Raw genomic sequence first — 19,760 nt, forward strand, 5'->3', positions numbered from 1 at the left:
TTTGATCAAAGACAACACAATGGAGAGGTAGAACATTTTATTGTCATGTTAAAAAAGCAACCATTCTATTTAGTAGATTGTTACTTTAACCTTCATTCAGAGATCTGTTGGCTCTCTAATCGGTAGAGTTTCACACTTCTTCAGCTCACAGACAAATCGGTTTAAAATGCAAAGATTGAGTTTGACTAGATGACCAGAGGCGAACCGGTAAGTCAGCCCAGATTTCCTTCATTTTGGGGGATTGGTGATCAGCTGAAAATGAAAATCATCCAGGTTGCATCTGGATGATTAGTTGTGTGATTATTATTAACAATAATCACACAACTATTATCAACTTAGCCACAAAAGAAAAAAAAATTATCAGCTAAAATCAGATTTTAAAGATCACCCCAAAAAGTAAAAGACTTTTTCAGACTGCAACTTACAGCTTTTAAAAAAAATGTCACTGTACTGCTCCTCTAAACACAAATGAACAAATACTAAAATTACCCTTAAATGCACTGAGATCATTTTCATTGGCTGTCGTATTCAGTCGTCCTGGAGCTGGGCTCAGTGCTTCACTCTTTACACAGAGCTTCTTCAGATTCTCGCCCATCCTGACGCTGAATGTGATTTGGCTAAAAATTGAAAATCAGCAGCATGTCCAGCAGTGATTTAAAACCTGGTTGCTAAGGAGACCCTGAAAGGGAGGGTCCCCCCAGTGAGCTGTATTCGCTCGTATTTGGAATGGCTCCTCCTGCTGTTGGATGTCAGCAACTACATCAGGTAACTGTAGACTTCGGCGTCCAGAGTAACGAGCCCCAAGATCTCCAGCAGCCTCAGGCAGGTGCGGGTCAGTCTCATAATGGCCATCTCAGACCTGAAGGAAGACAAAGGGCTAACGCTTAAGTCTGGACAGGCAAATAAAATTTAATAGTTTTTATGACCCTTTTAATGCCACCATGAATTAAATTTAGGACAAAACACACTATAAAAGTAAGAGATGATTAGTTGACCTTGCGGCATTATAATGAGCATAGCAAAAACTGTAATTTCGGGGGTTTATTTGCGGTTCTTGGCAGCAGCTTTTTTTTTTTCTTTCTCTCATGTTGCTTGTGGCTCTCTACAGTCTTAATCCCTGAAGTGCCTATCTTAAAAGTTTTTCTTTTTTTTCTTTTTTTTTTGCACGGACTGCGCGTAGTCTCGTAAACGAACGTCATCCAGACAAGTGACATTAATTTGGCCCTTGCCCATGATGGTCAAATCAACCGCCTGGAGTCAGAACGTGATGAAGATGTCTGTGCACGACTCAAACATTTGCCTGACAGAAAAGAAAAAAAATTGACATACCATATATGTAGTTTTTTTATACATGATATGTGAGATTAAATGGTCCTAAAGCCACAAAATGTAAGATCTGTGAGATTAACATATTAAAGGCCAACTATACACTTCTATAATATACTTACAACTTTATAAGGATGTGCAAACACACTGTTGGATGGAGTGCACATGTGAACAGCAACTTTCAACTGTTGCTGAAGATTCACCATGGTTAGATGAATTTAGGTCTGGGCTTTGACTAGGCAATTCTGAAGGCTATGACCTAAACCAGACGTCATAGAGGTGTCCCCACTGTAAATGTTGGGAACAACACAAACAGTTTTAATTATCGGGCTTGCTTTCTCTTTGTTTTGAAATGTCTCAACCACAGGTGGGTGTTGGACCGTAGACAGACAGTGTTGTTATTCATTGGTTTTTAAATTATTATTGGTGCCTGCCATAGCAATGCATAGGGAGAGCAGTGACTGACCTGCTCTCCCTATGCATTGCTATGGCAGGCACCTATTGTTCTACACCTCAAAATAACTGCCGCTTCCTACTACCGTTAATGCGGCTCGTACCGCTGCGTGCGTCCTCACAATATAACAATATATATATCAAAACGTGAGGCTCAATTCCGTGAGGGGAGCTATTACTTTTGTTGGCATTTTGAGTAACTGTGGCGACATAACTATCAAAAAACGAGCCAAATTTGGGGCGTGCTGTGGTGGCGCAGGGGGTTAGCACGTCCCACATATGGAGACGTGCTAACCCTTAGTCCTCGACGCGGACGTCGCGGGTTCGACTCCCGGTCCCGACGACCTTTGCCGCATGCCTTCCCCCTCACCCTCCTTCCTGTCTGCCTACTGTCGAAAAAATACGAGCCACTAGCGCCGCAAAAACTCTTCGGAGAAAAAAAAAAACGAGCCAAATTTAACTGAAAACAAAAGTCTAACTGACACAAAACAGTGTCAGTTAGACTCAAAATAGACATAGAATTTTGTCTGCCTCTCTGAGCTGCTCTTTAGAACCACAGTGATTGCAGAACGTCAGAACTACAGACATGGTGGAACAACTGCTATAAACTCATTGCATCTCTGAATGGTGCTGTTTATGTTATATCTTATATGCATATCATCTAGTGGTGGCAAAAGCAACAAAAGGCTACTATGCTCTGGACTTAAGATGGAGTACATGCATACATATTCATGACATACTTTGATAAAACTGATTTATCTTCGGTGTGAAAAATTAACTTTATGCCAGGTGAGTCTCTCTCACCTGAGAATGTGAATACTGGGCTGATTCTGTGCCTTCAAATCATTTTAACAATGCTCCAGGAGAAGATTCATAACTTATAACTTATAACTCTGAAACAGGAACATGTCTGAAAAACAGACTGTGTGCTACACTCAAGAGAGATTCATTTGATGCATCAAAGAGTGATGCCATCACTGCTGATGTCATTGTTACCAGTAGAACTGAACATTTTAATGTTCAATTCAATTTAATTTTAAAGCTTTGACAGGTTTTACATCATGTAATTGCTCTTTTTGACTTTATGTGACTGGTTTATCCAAAGCACTGTTACACATTGGATTAGTGTGGCCATTTAATATGAAGCTTACTGAAAATTTCAAAATAAAAGCCTCAAGATCCCCCTCAGGTTAATGCACCGCCATAGGCGGTTCAATAAGATTAGCCTGCATTATTGTTTTCTCTCAGGTTAGGGAACTGCCTTGCTGTGCATTAGACTTTTACCTTAAATAAGCTATTAGCCATTTTTATTACTTATTAGCCATGTTTAGTATACTGAATGGAGTAAGTAAAGTACAGACAACATCGTAGTGATGCCCCACATGCTAAGGACAGCATGCACATTGAATACACATTGAATTAGTGTGGCCATTTAATATGAAGCTTACTGAAGATTTCAAAATAAAAGTTCTGCATGACTCAAACTATTAACCCTTTGCAACTGCGTCACTTAATCATTCGAGGCAAATGATTAATTATGACGGACGTTGGAAGTATATGTAACCCGGATGTAAATTTTAACTTTCATTCCCTCATTGTCCGGTTTTTCCACTCCCTGTCCCCTTTATCTCGAATCTCGCGAGACTTCTACACACCCAATCGCTGTTGAGTATCAGGGTCACATGTACCAATCGCAGCCTAGCAGATAGGCTGTGATGCTAATATACCCAGCTAATGCGAGGTATATTAGCTGGAGCGGGGAAGTATGAAGGATTAGGACACGTTGGGAGGAGCAGAGCTGCAGGTTAGTTAAGCGTTGTGTCATTCATCATTTTCCTTAAATCTGTACGATGCTCACATAATGTGCTGAACTATAGCAGCCAACTACTATGAGCCAAAAAGGAGGTGAAAAAACCCGTTTGTTTGAGATAAAACTGCGGAATTGGTGAATGTTTCTGTGTGTGACTTAGCATTAGCTCATTGTCACTATTTGTTTGTGTAGCTGCTAAATTACTATGTAAACTCATTTGATGAACAATAAGGTGCCTTAAATATTTATTGAGCACTTGTTTAGATTAGGTTTTTTACATTTCATGTCAACTAATTGATATGGTGCATATTTATTGGATTATTCATGGATGTAATTTATATTGAATTTTATATTTATTGAAAATGCGTATTGACTGAAAATGATTTGGAATTATTTATAGTGCAAAGAGCGCCATTTAATGAATTTGTGTGCACACTAGAGTGTTCTACAGAGGAGGCAGGAGTTGGCAGTTAAAAAACTACAATGATGGAGGAACTCTGACTGACTACAGAAGGAGGCTGAATGTTTTGGGCATTATAGAACTGATTTAACCCAACCACTGTTATACATGGGATTAGTGTTGCCATTTAAAATGAAGCTTACTGAAAATTTAAAAATGAAAGCCTCAATATTCCTCTCAGGTTAGTGCACTGCCAAAGGCAGTGCAATAATATTAGCCTGTATTATCTTTACCTCTCAGGTTAGTGCGCTGCCTTGCACAGAAAGGCAATGCATTAGCACAAATATTAGCATTTCACTTCCTCCAACTATGATCCTTTTTCCTAACAAAAGCATTTTACCTATTTCTTATACATTAGCTATGCTTACTATACTCAATGGAGGAAGTGAATGTAAGACAACATGCTAGTGATTCCCACATGCTACTCACAGCATTCATGCTAACATTAGCATTTTGACTAATTTTAGCTTATGCATTACTTTTAACGTACTGAATGTTGCAAGTCAGTGTTAGTCAACATTCTTATGATTCTCCACGTTACTTTGTAATTTTTTTAGCTTAGCTTAGCATTGATGCTAATTTTTAGCATCAGAACTCTGTGTCCAAACCGACCCGCACACTTTGGCAGCTCCCAGTTAAATCTCTTCAGGAATTTTCTAGTTATTAATTATTATTAAAATCACCCAACAAGGGATTTTAAAGGATGAGTGACCCAAGTCTTGTTTTTGATGAGACTAAAAAGATGCTCACCTTAAAGCCACTTGAAACTTGAGGCTCTCCCATGTTGTCCTGCACCAGCTGATGATCCGTAACCTGGGCAGGATTCCTGTCTTCTCCGCCTGAATCTTCCCCCAGCCTCGCACCGCGCTTAGAAGTAAAGAAAAAAAAAGCCCCAAAGGGAATCTTTGAAAGGTAAGCTTAAAATGAAGCCATGTGTTTTTAGCTAGCACACCATCCCAAGAAGAAGAACTTGTACAACCCCCTAACTCTTACCTTTTGGCCATGACAAAGTAGCGGTCCACCGGGGCCCCCAGAGTGATGTTGATGCTCCGGACCGTGTTGATGTTCCGGAACACCAACAACATGGGCCGGGGCATGGACTTCAGCACCTGCATGATGCTCTCGAAGCGGTTGACGGCCATTTGTCGCATGTAGGCCGTCTCCTCCCGGTTCAGGATGTTGGATAGGGCTAGCGTCCGCATGTTGATGGGGCGCTGCAGCAGCATCTCGCAGAACAGGAAGTACTCTACAAACACTCTCAAGTTAATTTCTAGCTTCAGTTTAAGCACCATAAGAACTGAAAACCTTATCTTTAGTTACCTTTGACCCCCAGAGCATCGGAGTGCGTCTTCATCCCCTCCTTGTCTCTCAGGACAATAGCCCGCCACAGTTTACACACAGCCTCTCTGTCTCTGAGGTCAGAGGTCACAGTTGGAGCCACATGCGCTTTATCGAAAGCATCAGTGAAACAGAAGTATTCAGGCCTTACTTTTCGCTGAGGAACTCGTACAAGCCGTGGTCCAACAGCACCAGCTCAGCCTTCTTATCTGGACCTTGCCTCACCAGAACTGCCAGAGGGAAAACAAACGCTCAGACAGCTACCTCAGTTAGGTTTTCTTGACATCAAAGATTTTTTTTTTTTTCAAAACTAGGTTTTGAATTTATGGATATAAGTTTTATGAATTTGAGCCTGTAAAACACCCTGATAACCTGACTCTAAGAGTAATGATGACTCAACTTGTTCCAGCGTTCCTACCTACACAATAACTCCAATCCAAACGTTTCCAGACTGCTGGAAACCTTTTTCCAAAACATATCTGAAATTAAATCACTCCAAGAAGGAGTTTGTTCCGAATATTTATGTCTGGACACGTCTTGTCTGTACCACAATCCCAGTTGTGGGTTTCATTATGTCAGAAGTGATGAACGGTTCAATCAGCAACAATCGGGATGTACCAACCATTTCCAGGATGAGGGTCAGCGTGGATAAAGCCGGTGTAGAATATCTGCTCTGCAAATATTCGGATCAGCTTGTCAGCAGTCTGGAACACAAACATGTCAATATCTCAGTTACGATTGACATCAAAAACTCCTACAATCAGTATCGAGAGATCAGCTCACATCTTTCAGACTTATTCCTTGCTGCTTGATTTCTTTCACATTGTTGATTTTGCATCCGCTGCAAAACTCAGCAGTCAACACCCTCTATTCCAGAAAAAAAATTTATTAAATGAAACCGGTGATGAAGGTGGGTTTTATTTTCTTTGTGTTTGATTAAAAAGCTTACTTTACTGGTTTGCTCCCAGAAGACTTTGGGAACAACTACAAAGTGAAAATGCTTCAGCTCTTCGGCACACCTCTCTGAGTTTCTAGCTTCGTTCTCAAAGTCCAGCTCCTGAGCCAGAGTTGCCTTCAAGTCCTGCAGAAACCAAAGTGAGAACTGGTCAGCAGACATAAGCAGCAGATCTCAGAGAAATTCAACCATCTCCAGACCTTAAGGACCCATCGGAATCCAAAGCTGGGGTGCATGAATTTGATTATATCCAGCAGGATCTCCAAAGTTCTGATATCCCCGTCGAACCTGTCCCTGAGGTCAATGTACTGCACCTACGGGAGGGTAACGGGTAGTGCAAGATGTCGGGTCAGAAAGCTTACAGACAGATGACCCATAGTGTTCGTGCAGCTCACCTTCACCGCCACAGGAGTCCCGTCGTAGAGCTCCGCCTTGTGAACCTGAGCCAAGCTGGCCGCTGCGATGGGCTCGTAGTTGAAGGTCTTGAAAAGCTGCTCGGGGGTTTTGTTGAAGTCCTCCAGGAAGAGAGCATCCACCTGTTCCAGACGTACACATTAAACCCCTCTCCTGCAGAACTGGGTGTCCTGTTTGTGCTCCAGAACTCACCTCCTTGTACCTGCGGTTTAAGGCTTGGTCCTCCAAGACCTGCAGCGTGCGGATGTATTCGGGGGGCAGCAGGTGGTTGAAGGCACAAAGTCCTTGCCCCAGTTTGATGTACAGCCCTCCGTTCCTTACGGCTCCTTCCACCATGTAGTCTGCTGCCCTCTGGTGGCAGGCTGACATCTCGGACAAGTAGGATGGGCTGCTCTGGCAGGGGGGCAGGACGGAAGTCGCACATGATTGTTTGTGCCTCTTCATCTCTTCAACTGTCATTGACACTTGGCCTCTGAATAAAGACTCTTGAACCATTTCACATTATCATATTACAATGCATTAGGATCTGCGACACACCAAAACAAGGTAGAGTTTACTCCAACGTTTCTCTGCCTGGCTTTCTAACAATACGGACAGACAGAGATTGGTGGCAGAAGTAAATGAGGTGGATTAGCCCTACTTGCCAATGACAAGTAGGGCTAACTACTTATTGTACTACGTATTGGACATGTGACATGTGGAATATTATCTCTGCTGACAAGATGTTAAACTGAGACCTCTTCAGATTCATTGCTTCCACCTCACATCATCGCCATCAACATCCACAATAAAAATCTAAAATTAAATGCAACCAGTTGTCTTCAGGAGTCAATGAGAAAATAGAGTTCTCCTGTTTTGATGGAAGACTAACTAATAGACCGTCCTGATGGTGAAACATAGCGGTGGTGGATCGTGCTGTGGGTACGGCCCTTTCTATCAAACTTTATGTGAAATTGATGGAGCTAAATACATGGTAACACATAGCCTGGTAAAAACCAGCCCCATGTTTACCTTCATACAGAGGGTCTGGACCCTTGTCCATTGAGAACAGCCTGCTTACTGGAGGCGTGGACTCTATTGAAGTTTTCAACTTTACTCAGTAACTAACATTTGTCCTTGACATATATGCAATGCACCAGTTTGACGCTATGAGGTTTACCGGACATTTCCTATGCTGTAAACAACCATCCTCCACTGCGAAGAGAGAAGTGCCGAGCCGAACAAGATGACTTATTATATTATACTGATTATAATGTATTAGTTCAGTACTTGGAAGAGTTGCCAACATGGACTGAACGGCTTCGTTCCCTTCCTCCTCTACCATTGCTAAAACTACACGCAGACTACAATTCTAAAACACTGCCGAAAATAAACGTCATCGTTCACAACTTACTTCTCCTACCATTTGCTGATAGGCCCGTTTGGAATTCTACTGGAGAAATCTCACTCAAAGGGAGAAAGCCCCGACTGAGCGAGAGGGAGAGGAGAATTGAGTGGAATTGCATAGGAAAGCTATGGCCAGGCTAGCTGGAACTGGAGTCATAACTGCAATTACTGCTGGTCAGGAGCAGGATTGCTGTGTCAAGGTTTGATACAATGAAACCTGTGTCAAACAGGCAGCTTTGATATGTTTCAATGGTTCAGTACCTGATTCAATGGATTATGTAGAAGTGAATCACTAGTTAGACTTGTGGAGAGGAAACTTGTTTAAGGTATTCCCCTAATGTCTTATGCCTTATTTTTCTATCTTTCTAAAACGATAGAAAAAAAGTCTATAAAATTCTTAATTACACAATAAATATAAGATGCTAACTATCTATACATGTTCAATATAATTATCACGTTACAACGTGATAGTGCTCGAAAATGTATTTCCCTCCGTGACAGCAATATGCTTCACGTAGATACCAGACAGAATCGTCACATGGTAGTGAAGCCGAAGCTGAAGATGCCTGCTCAACAGAGAGGGGCAGGTTGTAGAGTGAAGCTGTGCGTCACATTTCTGGCCACTAGATGTCACCAAATACAAACACTTGAGCACGTTTGAAAAGCCTTATGTGGCCATCACTATCACAAAGGACCGGCGTGAAAGCCTCAAGTTACGTACTGTTGCCAATGATGCCGTTTCATTTAAATTGCTATACTGATAGTAAAAACAACATGAATAGCTGATGCAATATGTATAAAAACTGTTTTTTTTGTTTACTTTTCAAACGCTTACAGCATAAGTTGCAGGGAAGACGTGTTGGTGGTAGGAGTTTGTGTGCATGAGTTGGTGAATGACTGAATGTAGTGAGAATCTCTTAAGGGTTCTATGGACGTGATAAAATAAATACGCTTTACTATCATCAGATACTATATCGCATGATTTCGAAGGAGGATCTCAAGATCCCACAGTCCAAAGATTTGAATAACAATAATCTCCACACGGGTCTTACCTCGTCCATCCCACGCAGAGCCACGTTGGTGGTCCACCAGTAATCCATAGAGATGAAGAGCCCTACAGAGAGAGACCTGGAGGCACACGCATCAGACGGCGCTTGTAATTTGGACATGGAAATATTAAAGCAAAACAAAAAAAGAGATAGAGATAACTGCGTCTGGATTGCCTCGCTGGGTCACAAGTGTAATTTTATTTTCCTAACCGTCTACTATTACACCATAAGTCTGCTGCTGGTTCTAATACCTGTTTGGGCCCGCTGAATATTATGTTAAGCAGAATGTGGTCAAAGATGCTTTTCCCCCCCTTGAATCAAAGCTAAAAACCCACCTGGTTAGAATTGCCTTTGGTTAGTAGATAATCATATTTGATGTATATCCACTTGATGATTTTGATGATGCCATTTTACAAAATGTAACGTTTATTGCTTGTTTCATAATTAGGTTTTTGTGTTGTAAAGCACTTTGAACTGCCTCGTTGCTGAAACGTGATATACAAATAAACTAAAGTTCAGAAACGTGGAGATTGTTCCGCGCTAAATCAGACCTGGAAAATAGTAACAAAACATATTCTGTACTTTTTAAGACCGAGCAGGAAACCCTGCATGCACGCACGCAAGCAACAAACCTGCAGAAACGACCAAATCCCTCGACCACAATCCTCATCCTCCTTCTCTGCCTCGGCTCTGCAGCGGCGTACTTCACGCCTACTGCCAGGGGAAAACCCACAGAGAGACCGAGAAGGGTCTTCCAAAGCAGCCCCCTTCGCTTCCCCGGCCTGGAAACGGAGCATACTTAATCAAGGAGAAGGATATCCGTCATGGACGACCGTCCAGATTGCATAAGTAGGACTTGAAGCAGTACCTGACGACGCTGAGGGATCTGGTTGTTCGGGCATTATGTGGACGTCTTCGCAGGAGAGCCAGATGATGATTGCATAATCTAAGCTACAGTAAAAACAAAGAATTTTCATTGTATAACTAGGGTTGGTTGATAAATTGTTGTGATCAATTGATTGAATTTTTGGTTTTGAAGATTTAATTTTTGGAAAATGTGGATTCCCCTCCCCTCACACACACACATTTGGATGCATCTGGTCTTTATTCCGCTAACATTATAACCTCATTCTCGGAATTAAAGAACACTCTCTACCCTGTCTGTTGTGCAACTCACAGAAGAGATGACTGGAATAAAAGCCACTTTTAGAAAAAAATATTTACTGTCACTTTTTTGAAATTATTTTTTAGAAAAGAGAGAAAAAAATTGGAAGTCAGATCTGTCTGAGATTTTATTTTTAAGCCATATTACCAACCCTACATACAACTAAAAAGGGGGCGGGGTCTTTATAACATGCATATTATCTGGTTATTAACCAGGTGTGTGTGTGTGTGTGTGTGATTGATTGATGGCTGGCAACTGAAAGTGAACTGTGGACCCTGAGAAGGATCCAGCCTCCCACACCGGCCGCGTGTGTTTGCATGCTGGGAAGGATGCAAGGGGGGAGACGCCTACCAAGGCCAGAACTGTTGTTTTTGTTCGCTGTCTGCATGTGAGGGACAAAATGTCTCTACCGCTGACAAATTGATACCCAGATAACGGGGATGTCAATGACCTGAGCACGGACATTAATGCAACTGGGTTCCTTCTCCAACTTTAGACAGCAAGGAGGGCGATTCCGGAGGAGGATCGCGACCAACACCCAGAGGACAAGTCAGGAGTTAACTATGAAACCCTTCTGCTGCTTCGGCCATCTGCCAAACTGACGGGGAAGACTAGAAAACCACTCGAATTTTTGCATATGAAAAAACTTTGCCGCATTAATATTCTCCAGTGATTTGAATGAAAAAGTTGTCATAAGAGAAAAACATGACGGTGAGTAATGATTAGCTGTTAGTCAACTAGCTGAGATCAGGAAATAACCCTATCGGACTGTGCGAATGTGCTAAAACAAATGCTTTAATTACCACTCTCGACGTCTCCCCTGTCATGGTTCCCCACAGTGATTACAGTAGAGACGAGTAGCGGCCACAGGTTTGCCCTCCAGCCAGCCCGCAGCACCTCATTTGGCTACTAGCATACTGGTCACTCAAAGAGTAGCCTCTGCGTGAGTCCAAGATGAAGCTCGTTTGTCTACTTCCGTCTCCGTTTACTACAGAAAACTGCTCGAGGGACGTCAGGCAGCGTCAAGCTTCTCTCCTGTGAGACTCTAGGTTTCAGGTGTCGCTGACGTATTTCCGCCATCCGAAGACGCTCGCGCTAGATAACCCCGTCCAAGCTCTCTAGGATTCCAAGTAGGCAGTTCCGTTAACGCACGTAACGACTGTGAAGAAACCGACTTAAAGACAAGTTGCCTTTGTTGAAAACTTAATTGAAATATTAACTGAATATAAACTGAATAACTGAATATTAACTGAATAATATTAATTGAAATATAAATTGTAAAAACAGTAGCTCTTATTAAAAAAACGTAGCTTTATCTCATAAGCGGATCCCTTTGCTATATTTTATATTTCCTTTTCGCTGTTGTAACTGATCCTTTATTATATGTATTTGAGTGTACTTTTGCACATTTGTAAATAAATAATAATCGAAATAAAGTACGTTTTTTGAAGGAAAAAAAATGTTCCGTCAAAACTTGAAAGTCAAGCTGTTAAATCCAACTGTATGGAAAGCCATGTTAACATTTAATAACAGGACATGTGTTCCAGATCTCTTATAAATCGATTCTTCTGAGTAAAAATTTACATTTGAGACATCTTTAATAGCATTCTTGCAATCTAAAATGAACGTTCCAGTTATCTTAAATGGAGAGGTGGATATCGTAGGATAATGTTATATTCACTGCTTTAACTTATTTTTTACTCATGTAAAAAGAAGGCGTCCAAGACATTACTCAAGTGGGAGTAAAATAATGTTTCATAAAAAGGTTACGTAAGTACTCAGTAGCTGATCAGAACATTTGATTGATCATTTTAAAATGATGCCATCAGACAGACTAAAATGTAAGATTTTGTACAAATTCTGGTGTTTTAATGATTTAAATGAATTAAAAAAAACAGCAACATACAAATAAATTATAAAATAGCAAATTTAGGAAAATTGAACCGTTTTCCAAATCATTTTTTTCGATATAAACCTTATGAAACCAATACTAAGAGTAGGTGATTCATTTGATAGAACAGTGACAATGTATGGCGTTCACCTTTTATCTCTGTATGGCTCAGAAAACATCATGAGAACAACAGTAACTCCACCTATCCACCAATACATTCTTTCTATTTGGGATGACCATTGTACATTCAATTCAACTGAATTCAATTCACTAATATTTAATAATATTTAATATTAATATTATGTTATCTATTTTATTCTGTTTCTGTACACCTGGAAACAAATTGTGAATTTTTTCCTCCTAAAGTGCCTTCAGGTAACATTTGTTTTGACTATGTAAATAAAATAATTTCCATTGTGTTTTTAGTAATGAACGCCACAGTAAGTAATTACAGCCCAAAGTTTGATGTTGTCTTGAAACCAGAACACGCTCAGCTAGGATGTGACGCGATTCAGACAGGGAACTATCTTGAAAGTCAACTCTTTGGTGGGAGATTTCACAATAAAGCGTCATTAAACGGAGGTGTGTGAGGGCATGTGCCCTTGTCCCGACACTGCGATTACTTAAGGTTTATGCCTCCCTTTCCTTTTCTTCGCAAAATCAAATTTACTGAAGGTTATCATTCCCTTCAATAATAATAATTACAGTATATCAGTAATCCGCTCGAACCTCATCATGACAGGTAATTTGCACATTATTTGTATTGAACTAAGCCTAAGACAGCAAAGCAAATCTATTGAGCAACAGACCCCATGGTGGTGTAAATGAGAGAATTTAAAGATCGCAAAGATATTTATGTAGCTTCCAAATGAAAAAACAAAACAAACAAACATTAAAAACCCGGTAAAACTGTTTGTATACATTTATTAATTTAGGATTCCTTTGTCAATAACAGTATTTAGAGTTACATACTGATCAGAGGAGTGGTTTATGAAAGATAGTTTAAACGAAACCAATAATACAAGCATTCATATGTGCTTTTATTTTGAAGTTAGTGTCTTGTTTATGCCGCCTATCTACCGGAAGTTCTGCGACCAGTGTCGCTGCAGCGTTGCGCTTTCCTGTTTACGAGCGGGAAGAGCGAACGGAGCTTCATCGTGTACACTTTTAGGGGTTTATAATCGCCTGCACATTTGTTTTTAGCTGTCTTCGAGAGCGGCAGTCTGCATGTTTTAATGAGCCACTTGGCACTGTGGGGAGTTTAGATACGTTGTAGGCGGAGCGCTGGTGAAAACAAGCGGTGTTTTTGGAGCGGAGTGGGACAGATGGAGGATCCTCCAGCAGATCCTAGCGGCGGCGGCGGTGGTGCAGCGGAGGGCCCCACGGTGCAGGTGGCTGACATGCGCTGGCCAAGCGGAGCTCTTCCGCTCCGGCTCCTGGAGTGGAAGGTCAAGCCAGGGTCTCTCGTGAACGTGGATTCGGTTCTTGCCTTATGTGCTCTCATAGCTCAGGATAAGGAGACGGAGGGTGCTGCTAGGCTGCCAGAGAAGAAGGTGAAATCGGACCGTGCTGGAGTGGTGAAGGAGCTCTGCTGTCAGCCAGGACAAATAATTCCTCCCGGGTGAGTTACTGACTCTACCTGCTAATTTTAGCTCATGTTAGTTGACCTGCACGGAAAGGCTACGGGCAGTATGTCAGCTGCATCTCCCGACAACACCCTGTTAAACACGGTTGTTAGCTTAGAAGCTAACAATGCTAACTTGATTTTAGCCCATCTTTCACTGTCAAGGTGGCACAAATGAAAAGCCTTTTAACTAAAACCTTCATAGTAAAAGCAATATATTTGAGTGAAATGTCACAAAGCCTTAGTAGACATTTTAACTATTATAATTATAACTATTATATGCAGTTTAAATAGAATATACACAAGTAAGCAAACGACTGCGTTTACACTGTCGTTTGCTTACATTGCTTATATTTATTATTTATTAGTAAATTAATTCTACTAGAATATAAGTGTTCGCTTTTATTTTGAAAAGCAAACCAGATGTAGCGCTGTCTCGCTTTGTTGTGGCTTGACCTGACAACCGGGGAGCGTGTAGGAGCTGAGGAGGTTGACAGGTGGAAGGCAAGCTTAAGTCTAACTGGGCTCAGACCGGACGTTTCCCGCCGTTTTTTTATGTTACAAAATTATTCAGAATTTAACACCGTCTGCCTAAAATACCTCTGGAAAATTATTACGGGAAGAGCTTCCATTATTGAGGTTTGGAAAAAAAAAAAAAATGTTTGGAAATAAATAGCAGTAGTAATGCTTGTCACTCCTTTACATGAGGAGGATCAAGAAGTACACCCCTCAAAGTTTTACTTTAGTGAAAGTATACACATTCATGTTAAAATTTAAGGTTGTGTCAAGTAAATAAGGTAATTCATAATAAGTAATTTACAAACTGTTGACTACATGTGTCAGTATCTCACATTTTGAGTTGTAAATACTTCTCCCCACTCTACCTTGCAAAATTTCTTCAATTCTCCAAGCCATTTGAAAACGTTAATGATACTTTAGTGATATTATTCAATTAAATAAAACAAAATGCTGTTAAGTATTCCAAAGGTGGGCGTGGCGTAGGGGATAGCGCGACCCATGTTTGGAGGCCTTGAGTCCTCGACTTGGCCGTCGCGGGTTCGACTCCCGGACCTGGCGACATTTGCTGCATGTCTTCCTGCATGTCAGCCTACTTTCAAAAAATAAGGGACACTAGAGCCCACAAAAAGACCCCCTGGCGGGGTACGAAAATAAATAAATAAATAAAGTATTCCTAAGGTAAATTACATGTTGTGATAACTCAGATCATTTGTCATCAAAGAGTGACGATGTTTAGTGAGGATGATGATTACCTGGAAGGATGCGCAGTAGCAGTCAGTCTTCCAACTAATTTGAGGAAACCTCTGACTGAAGACTGTTGCTGTATGATAGTCTCATGAATCAACTTATCCATTATAAGTGAAGTTGGAGCATTGAAATCCCTCTCCATGTCCAGCTTTCTTAAACAGTTTTGGATACTTTGGACCAAAAGTTTCTAGTATTTGGGACGCCTGATAGCTCAGTTTGAGTTGAAGGACAGTAACTCCACTGTATCGCACTTCGTAAAACTGCAATGGAAACACTTCACACGAGTGATAATCCACCGGATTTTACTACTGGTGGAAAAGACGAAGATGACGACAGGAAGTGGTAGGAGGATGATGACGCAGCGTGTCTTTTAATGACTTGCCACATGAACAGATTTGGTCACCTGTGATTTTAATTGCATTTCCTATTTAATGGAAACACAAATATTGCAAAATTGCATTTTGTTGGGACATTAGAGGAATATTGACCAAGTCTTGTGCACATTTGTAATGGAAACAAAGCTTGTAAGGCCTTATGTAATATTCAAACCTTCTGAGAAGCTAAATTGTAATAAAATTTAGCAATATATTTAATTAAAATATGTGAGTTCCATGTTTTCTTGCATAAAAAACTGAAATAAATACACTTTTTGAAGATATTGTAACTTAATCTGTATTTTAGAAGTCCACAATATGCAAAAATAGCCTATTGCTTAAAAACTAAAATAATGTATGAATTTGATGCATTTTGAAAAATTAGCTGTATATTATGTACATAATACTATAGAATTCACGTTTCTTTAAAACAAACAGGAGCCGTACGAAAGCACACAGCAGATTTGACACATCTTTGTTAGTCATTAACAAAGATGAAGTGAAAATGCAAAAGTCCGGTGTGGACAAAGTAAGTACACCCACGGTGGAGAGCCACCTTCAACAGCAGGGTTTTTCTTTATCAGTCTCTTCCATTGTTGTGCAGGAATGTGGCCTCATTCGTCTTTACGAGGTTGTTTGGGTTCATCGAGGTTCGCAGACCTTTGCTGATGCAAAGCTCTGTTTAACTACCAGTACAGAGTTTGAGTCAGATTGAGGTCTGGACTTTGCACCTTTTCCATTATTTTGTGTTGCAGTCAGTTTGTTGTGGATGATGAGATTCCTTTTTCTTTATTTTACACTATGCAGCAAAGCTCAGTTTGGGGCTCCTATTAGTCCGTTTTTCACACAAACTTAAGTGAAACACAAAGACTTCTGTTTTTGAAACAAAGTTGATAACGTCAAATTCCCCCCCCCCCCAAAAAAATGTAAGTACACCCTTTCCAAATATTTTGAGCCATCTGAGTCTTAACAGTTTAGGATTGGTCTGATGAAATAAATATTCAAATGTTTAATTGGCAAATAAAGCCAGTGATCGTCAGCATTCAGACGAAAGGAAATACCCAGAGCTTTCCAGTGTTTATGCAACAAAAATGTAACTGTTTTAATCTAGATTTAACAAATTTCACACATTTGTTTTTTCCTGTGTCTAGGGGCGTCATCGTCAGAATCGAAGAATGCAGCCATCCAATAGTGATGAAGGGTCTGTGCGCCGAATGCGGCCAGGATCTGACTCAGTAAGGTTCTTATCTTTGTCTAAGAAGAAACTGGTTGCTGATTCTACAGCAGCGTAGCATTTCAGATGGCACTCGGCTAGCTCCTTAGGCTTCGGAGTGGATTGTATCACATAATGCCACGAAGTGACATCAGACATCACAGTAGAGTTAGTTGTCCTGAAATAACCTGTATTGCAGCATATTACTGTAAAATTAAAAAACTTATACTCATCATCAAGTCGTAATTATTTTTATGTGCTTAGTGGTTTAGCATTAGCTTCCGCTGATTATTACATGTGTAGCAGTTCAGCGTTAGCTTCTGCTATTTTTTTTTTTTTTTTTTGTGGTTTAACACTAGCTTTCAATCATTTCTTTTATGTGTAGCTTAAAACATCTGCTAATTTCTTTGCGTTTACTGTTAGCAGGGCTAAGATTCTTTAGCAAATTAGTAGTTAGTGGAAATAACTTTTTGGCTAGCTGTGTCCACCACTGGCAATAACTACTGGCTATGTTAGTGCGAACAAATGTTCTTCATTATAGCTGTGGTGGCTATTTTGAAAAATGTCCACCAGAAAAAGGAAGCACAAGATCAAGAAAATATATGTGGGTTTTATGGCTCAAAAAATATGTCGGCCTTGATTTGACACCAAACACGTCCACAGTTGGCGATTTTAACGCAAAACCATGACAACCATGGTGGCCATCATGAAAAATCAATAACTTGTCAGCAAATATGATTTTTATGGTATCTATTATGTATAATTGGACACCAAAAATATTAATCTGGGAAAAATATTTTCAATATTAGTTCAAAAATAGTCTTTCCCTGGCGACCGTGTTGGATGTTTTAGCTGCTCACGTTTGCTCATGAGTCATCCACTCTGCTGCATGACTATCAACTTTGAGGTTTTAGATGTTTTATGTTCTTGCAGGACAAAACAATAAAGTAACAAGTAGCTACAAACAGCCACAAGTGAACCGCTGCACGAGATGAGTTCTTGGAATAGCAACTGTTGATGATGTATCCATCCAGTCACAGTTTGTTCAAGGACATTAGAAATGCACAAATGCAGAACTCCCACTCCTATTATTTCCCTTTCAGGCTGCAGGGAACTAATGGGAACCAGCAAAGTCCCATCTCCACAGCAACAGTCTCCATGGTGCACAGTGTCCCTGAACTGATGGTCAGCTCGGAGGTGAGTCATATGACGACGATACCTTGAATGAACAACCGCTCTACTGTAAAGTTTCACTGTGTTTCTGTTTGTCACAAGCGGACTGTTTGAGGTCCTAGTTGCACCAGATGAAGAAGTTCACTGAATAAACCAGAAGAAAAACGTGAAGGAAACTGCTATGAGAGTTTGTCGTTTCTCTCCCCATAACAGCAAGCTAAACAGCTGGCCCGAGAAGACCAGCAGAGACTGCACCGTAACAAAAAGCTGGTCCTCATGGTGGACCTGGACCAGACGCTGATCCACACCACTGAGCAGCACTGCCAGCGCATGTCCAACAAGGTACCGCTCCCACCTACCGCCCCACTGTTTCACTGCTAAATCTCGTGACGACCATTTAAAAAAGAAAATGTTTCCTTCAGGGGATCTTCCACTTCCAGCTCGGTCGGGGGGAGCCCATGCTCCACACGCGGTTACGGCCGCACTGCAAGGAATTCCTGGAGAAAATCGCCAAACTCTACGAGCTGCACGTCTTCACATTCGGGAGCCGTTTATATGCACACACCATCGCTGGTAATGGACTCATTGTCATTTTCTCACAACTAAAACTATAGCATCTGCTGTACCTTGCAATAGTTTCCACACTCCGGGAACTTTTCCATGTTTTATCACGTTGCAGAATTCAGTGTACGGGGTTTCCCGTAGTGTATCATAAGCCTGGCGGGCTGCCAGGCTTAACTTGCCCCTCTGCCAGGCTAAACATCGTTTGCTTATTTACTTCAAATATTGTTTTTATACACCAGTAACAGTGATAGTAAAACTACGTCTTTAATGCAATGAACTGAAAATGGTTTATTAGGACGGTGATCTTGCAGAGGAGGTTTACCTCTACCGGCATTTGTATTGTAAGTCTAGGTCTATGTTTGGATAACGAACACGTCAAGTTTAAAAGCCTCACCACTTGCTTGGCTCGTGCACACTTAACACAAACCCATAAAAGCGCAATGATAAAGTTTGAGCCACAGTCACGCTTTCAGAGGTTGTGTTCAACGCGCGTATGATGTGAGCGCGCATGCCATTGTGGACAAAGAACGAGTTTGAGTACCGAGTACTCAATGCACATACTGGCACGCGTTTTGATCTGTGCCTGCACTTACAACTTTATAAAGTTGATATAAATGTACAACACCACCAGCCAATCACAAACTGGTATTTGTGGTCCAGAGTATTTCTTGCAAATTCTCTTTTGCTTGGATAGATAACAGCAAATCACAAGTGAGGCAGAAAAATAGCAAAACAAACCAGCTATACAGTATAGAGGAATCGCAGTCACTGCATTTTTGAGGTGACTTGCACTGGATTTTATTTAGGGGTCTCAGAATAAAGGGGGTTTAATACAAGTGCACACTGTATATTTTTTTTAGACGTTCACGTAAAAAAAATATTGAAGGAAAAAAAACTAATTTTCGAGATGCAATCAGGTCAGTTTGCACTTCCTGATAGTGTCCACCAGAGGGCGGTGTCTGCTCACGCTCTAGAGTCCAGCTCAGCTTTGCTTTTTTCTGGGGAGGGCAAAGTTTCTACAACTGATTTCCAGCAGATTTTTATTTTTTATTTTTTTTTGGATGTTTTTCTTCTTAGTATAAACATTGCGCTGCTGTATATCAGGTTTTAGATGGAGCTTTTATGCAGCATCCTTTTGGTATTCATGCTGCTGTCTTTCGTTGTGGTATAAATAATAAGAGCCGCCCCGGCCCAGTGCTTGTTTCTGCCTCCGCGATGAATGTTTAATGCAGGTTGAATTGGATTCCGCTGCTGACCTCATTGCAGAGAGTTCAGCTTGTTTCAAAGCAGTTATTATCA

General features: G+C 40.9%; 2 protein-coding genes across 4 annotated transcripts in view; one reads left to right on the forward strand and one right to left on the reverse strand.

Annotated features, from left to right (window-relative positions):
• Positions 1-22: 22 nt before the first annotated feature.
• adck5 (aarF domain containing kinase 5) lies at positions 23-11,287 on the reverse strand. 2 transcript variants are annotated; one of them, XM_028036364.1, is made up of 15 exons: positions 11,160-11,287; positions 10,060-10,142; positions 9,824-9,973; positions 9,195-9,270; positions 6,959-7,144; positions 6,738-6,878; positions 6,543-6,656; positions 6,337-6,468; positions 6,171-6,254; positions 6,010-6,091; positions 5,539-5,617; positions 5,370-5,461; positions 5,043-5,295; positions 4,800-4,916; positions 23-859 (listed from the first exon to the last, which is right to left on the reverse strand). In XM_028036364.1, exons 1-15 carry the CDS (start codon positions 11,181-11,183, stop codon positions 757-759), a joined length of 1,716 nt encoding a protein of 571 aa, XP_027892165.1. In that variant the 5' UTR covers positions 11,184-11,287; the 3' UTR covers positions 23-756. The 2 variants fall into 2 exon arrangements, with proteins under 2 accessions (XP_027892165.1, XP_027892164.1); XM_028036363.1 differs by having other exon boundaries at positions 6,949-7,149.
• A 1,886-nt stretch (positions 11,288-13,173) lies between these two features.
• Positions 13,174-19,760, forward strand: part of ctdp1 (CTD (carboxy-terminal domain, RNA polymerase II, polypeptide A) phosphatase, subunit 1) — a 78,488-nt gene continuing 71,901 nt past the window's right edge. Inside the window, exons 1-5 of one of the 2 annotated variants that reach the window (XM_028036361.1) lie at positions 13,174-13,868; positions 16,663-16,746; positions 17,828-17,921; positions 18,111-18,239; positions 18,320-18,470. In XM_028036361.1, the coding sequence (XP_027892162.1) occupies positions 13,573-13,868; positions 16,663-16,746; positions 17,828-17,921; positions 18,111-18,239; positions 18,320-18,470 (754 nt within the window). In that variant the 5' untranslated portion in view covers positions 13,174-13,572. The remainder of the gene's footprint in view (positions 13,869-16,662; positions 16,747-17,827; positions 17,922-18,110; positions 18,240-18,319; positions 18,471-19,760) is intronic. The other variant, XM_028036360.1, reaches the window with a different exon arrangement.

Source organism: Xiphophorus couchianus, chromosome 13, assembly GCF_001444195.1.
Source record: "Xiphophorus couchianus chromosome 13, X_couchianus-1.0, whole genome shotgun sequence".
Classification (NCBI taxonomy): Eukaryota; Metazoa; Chordata; class Actinopteri; order Cyprinodontiformes; family Poeciliidae; genus Xiphophorus; species Xiphophorus couchianus.

What these genes read in the sequence shown, in the direction of transcription:
- adck5 (XM_028036363.1), bottom strand. Translation starts at nt 11,183, where the DNA reads ATGACAGGGGAGACGTCGAGAGTG. An exon ending in TACTTTGTCATGGCCAAAAG is followed by an intron (nt 4,917 to 5,042) that starts GTAAGAGTTAGG and finishes TTTACTTCTAAG; the next exon opens with CGCGGTGCGAGGCTGGGGGA. An exon ending in AAGTTTCAAGTGGCTTTAAG is followed by an intron (nt 860 to 4,799) that starts GTGAGCATCTTT and finishes GTCTTCCTTCAG; the next exon opens with GTCTGAGATGGCCATTATGA.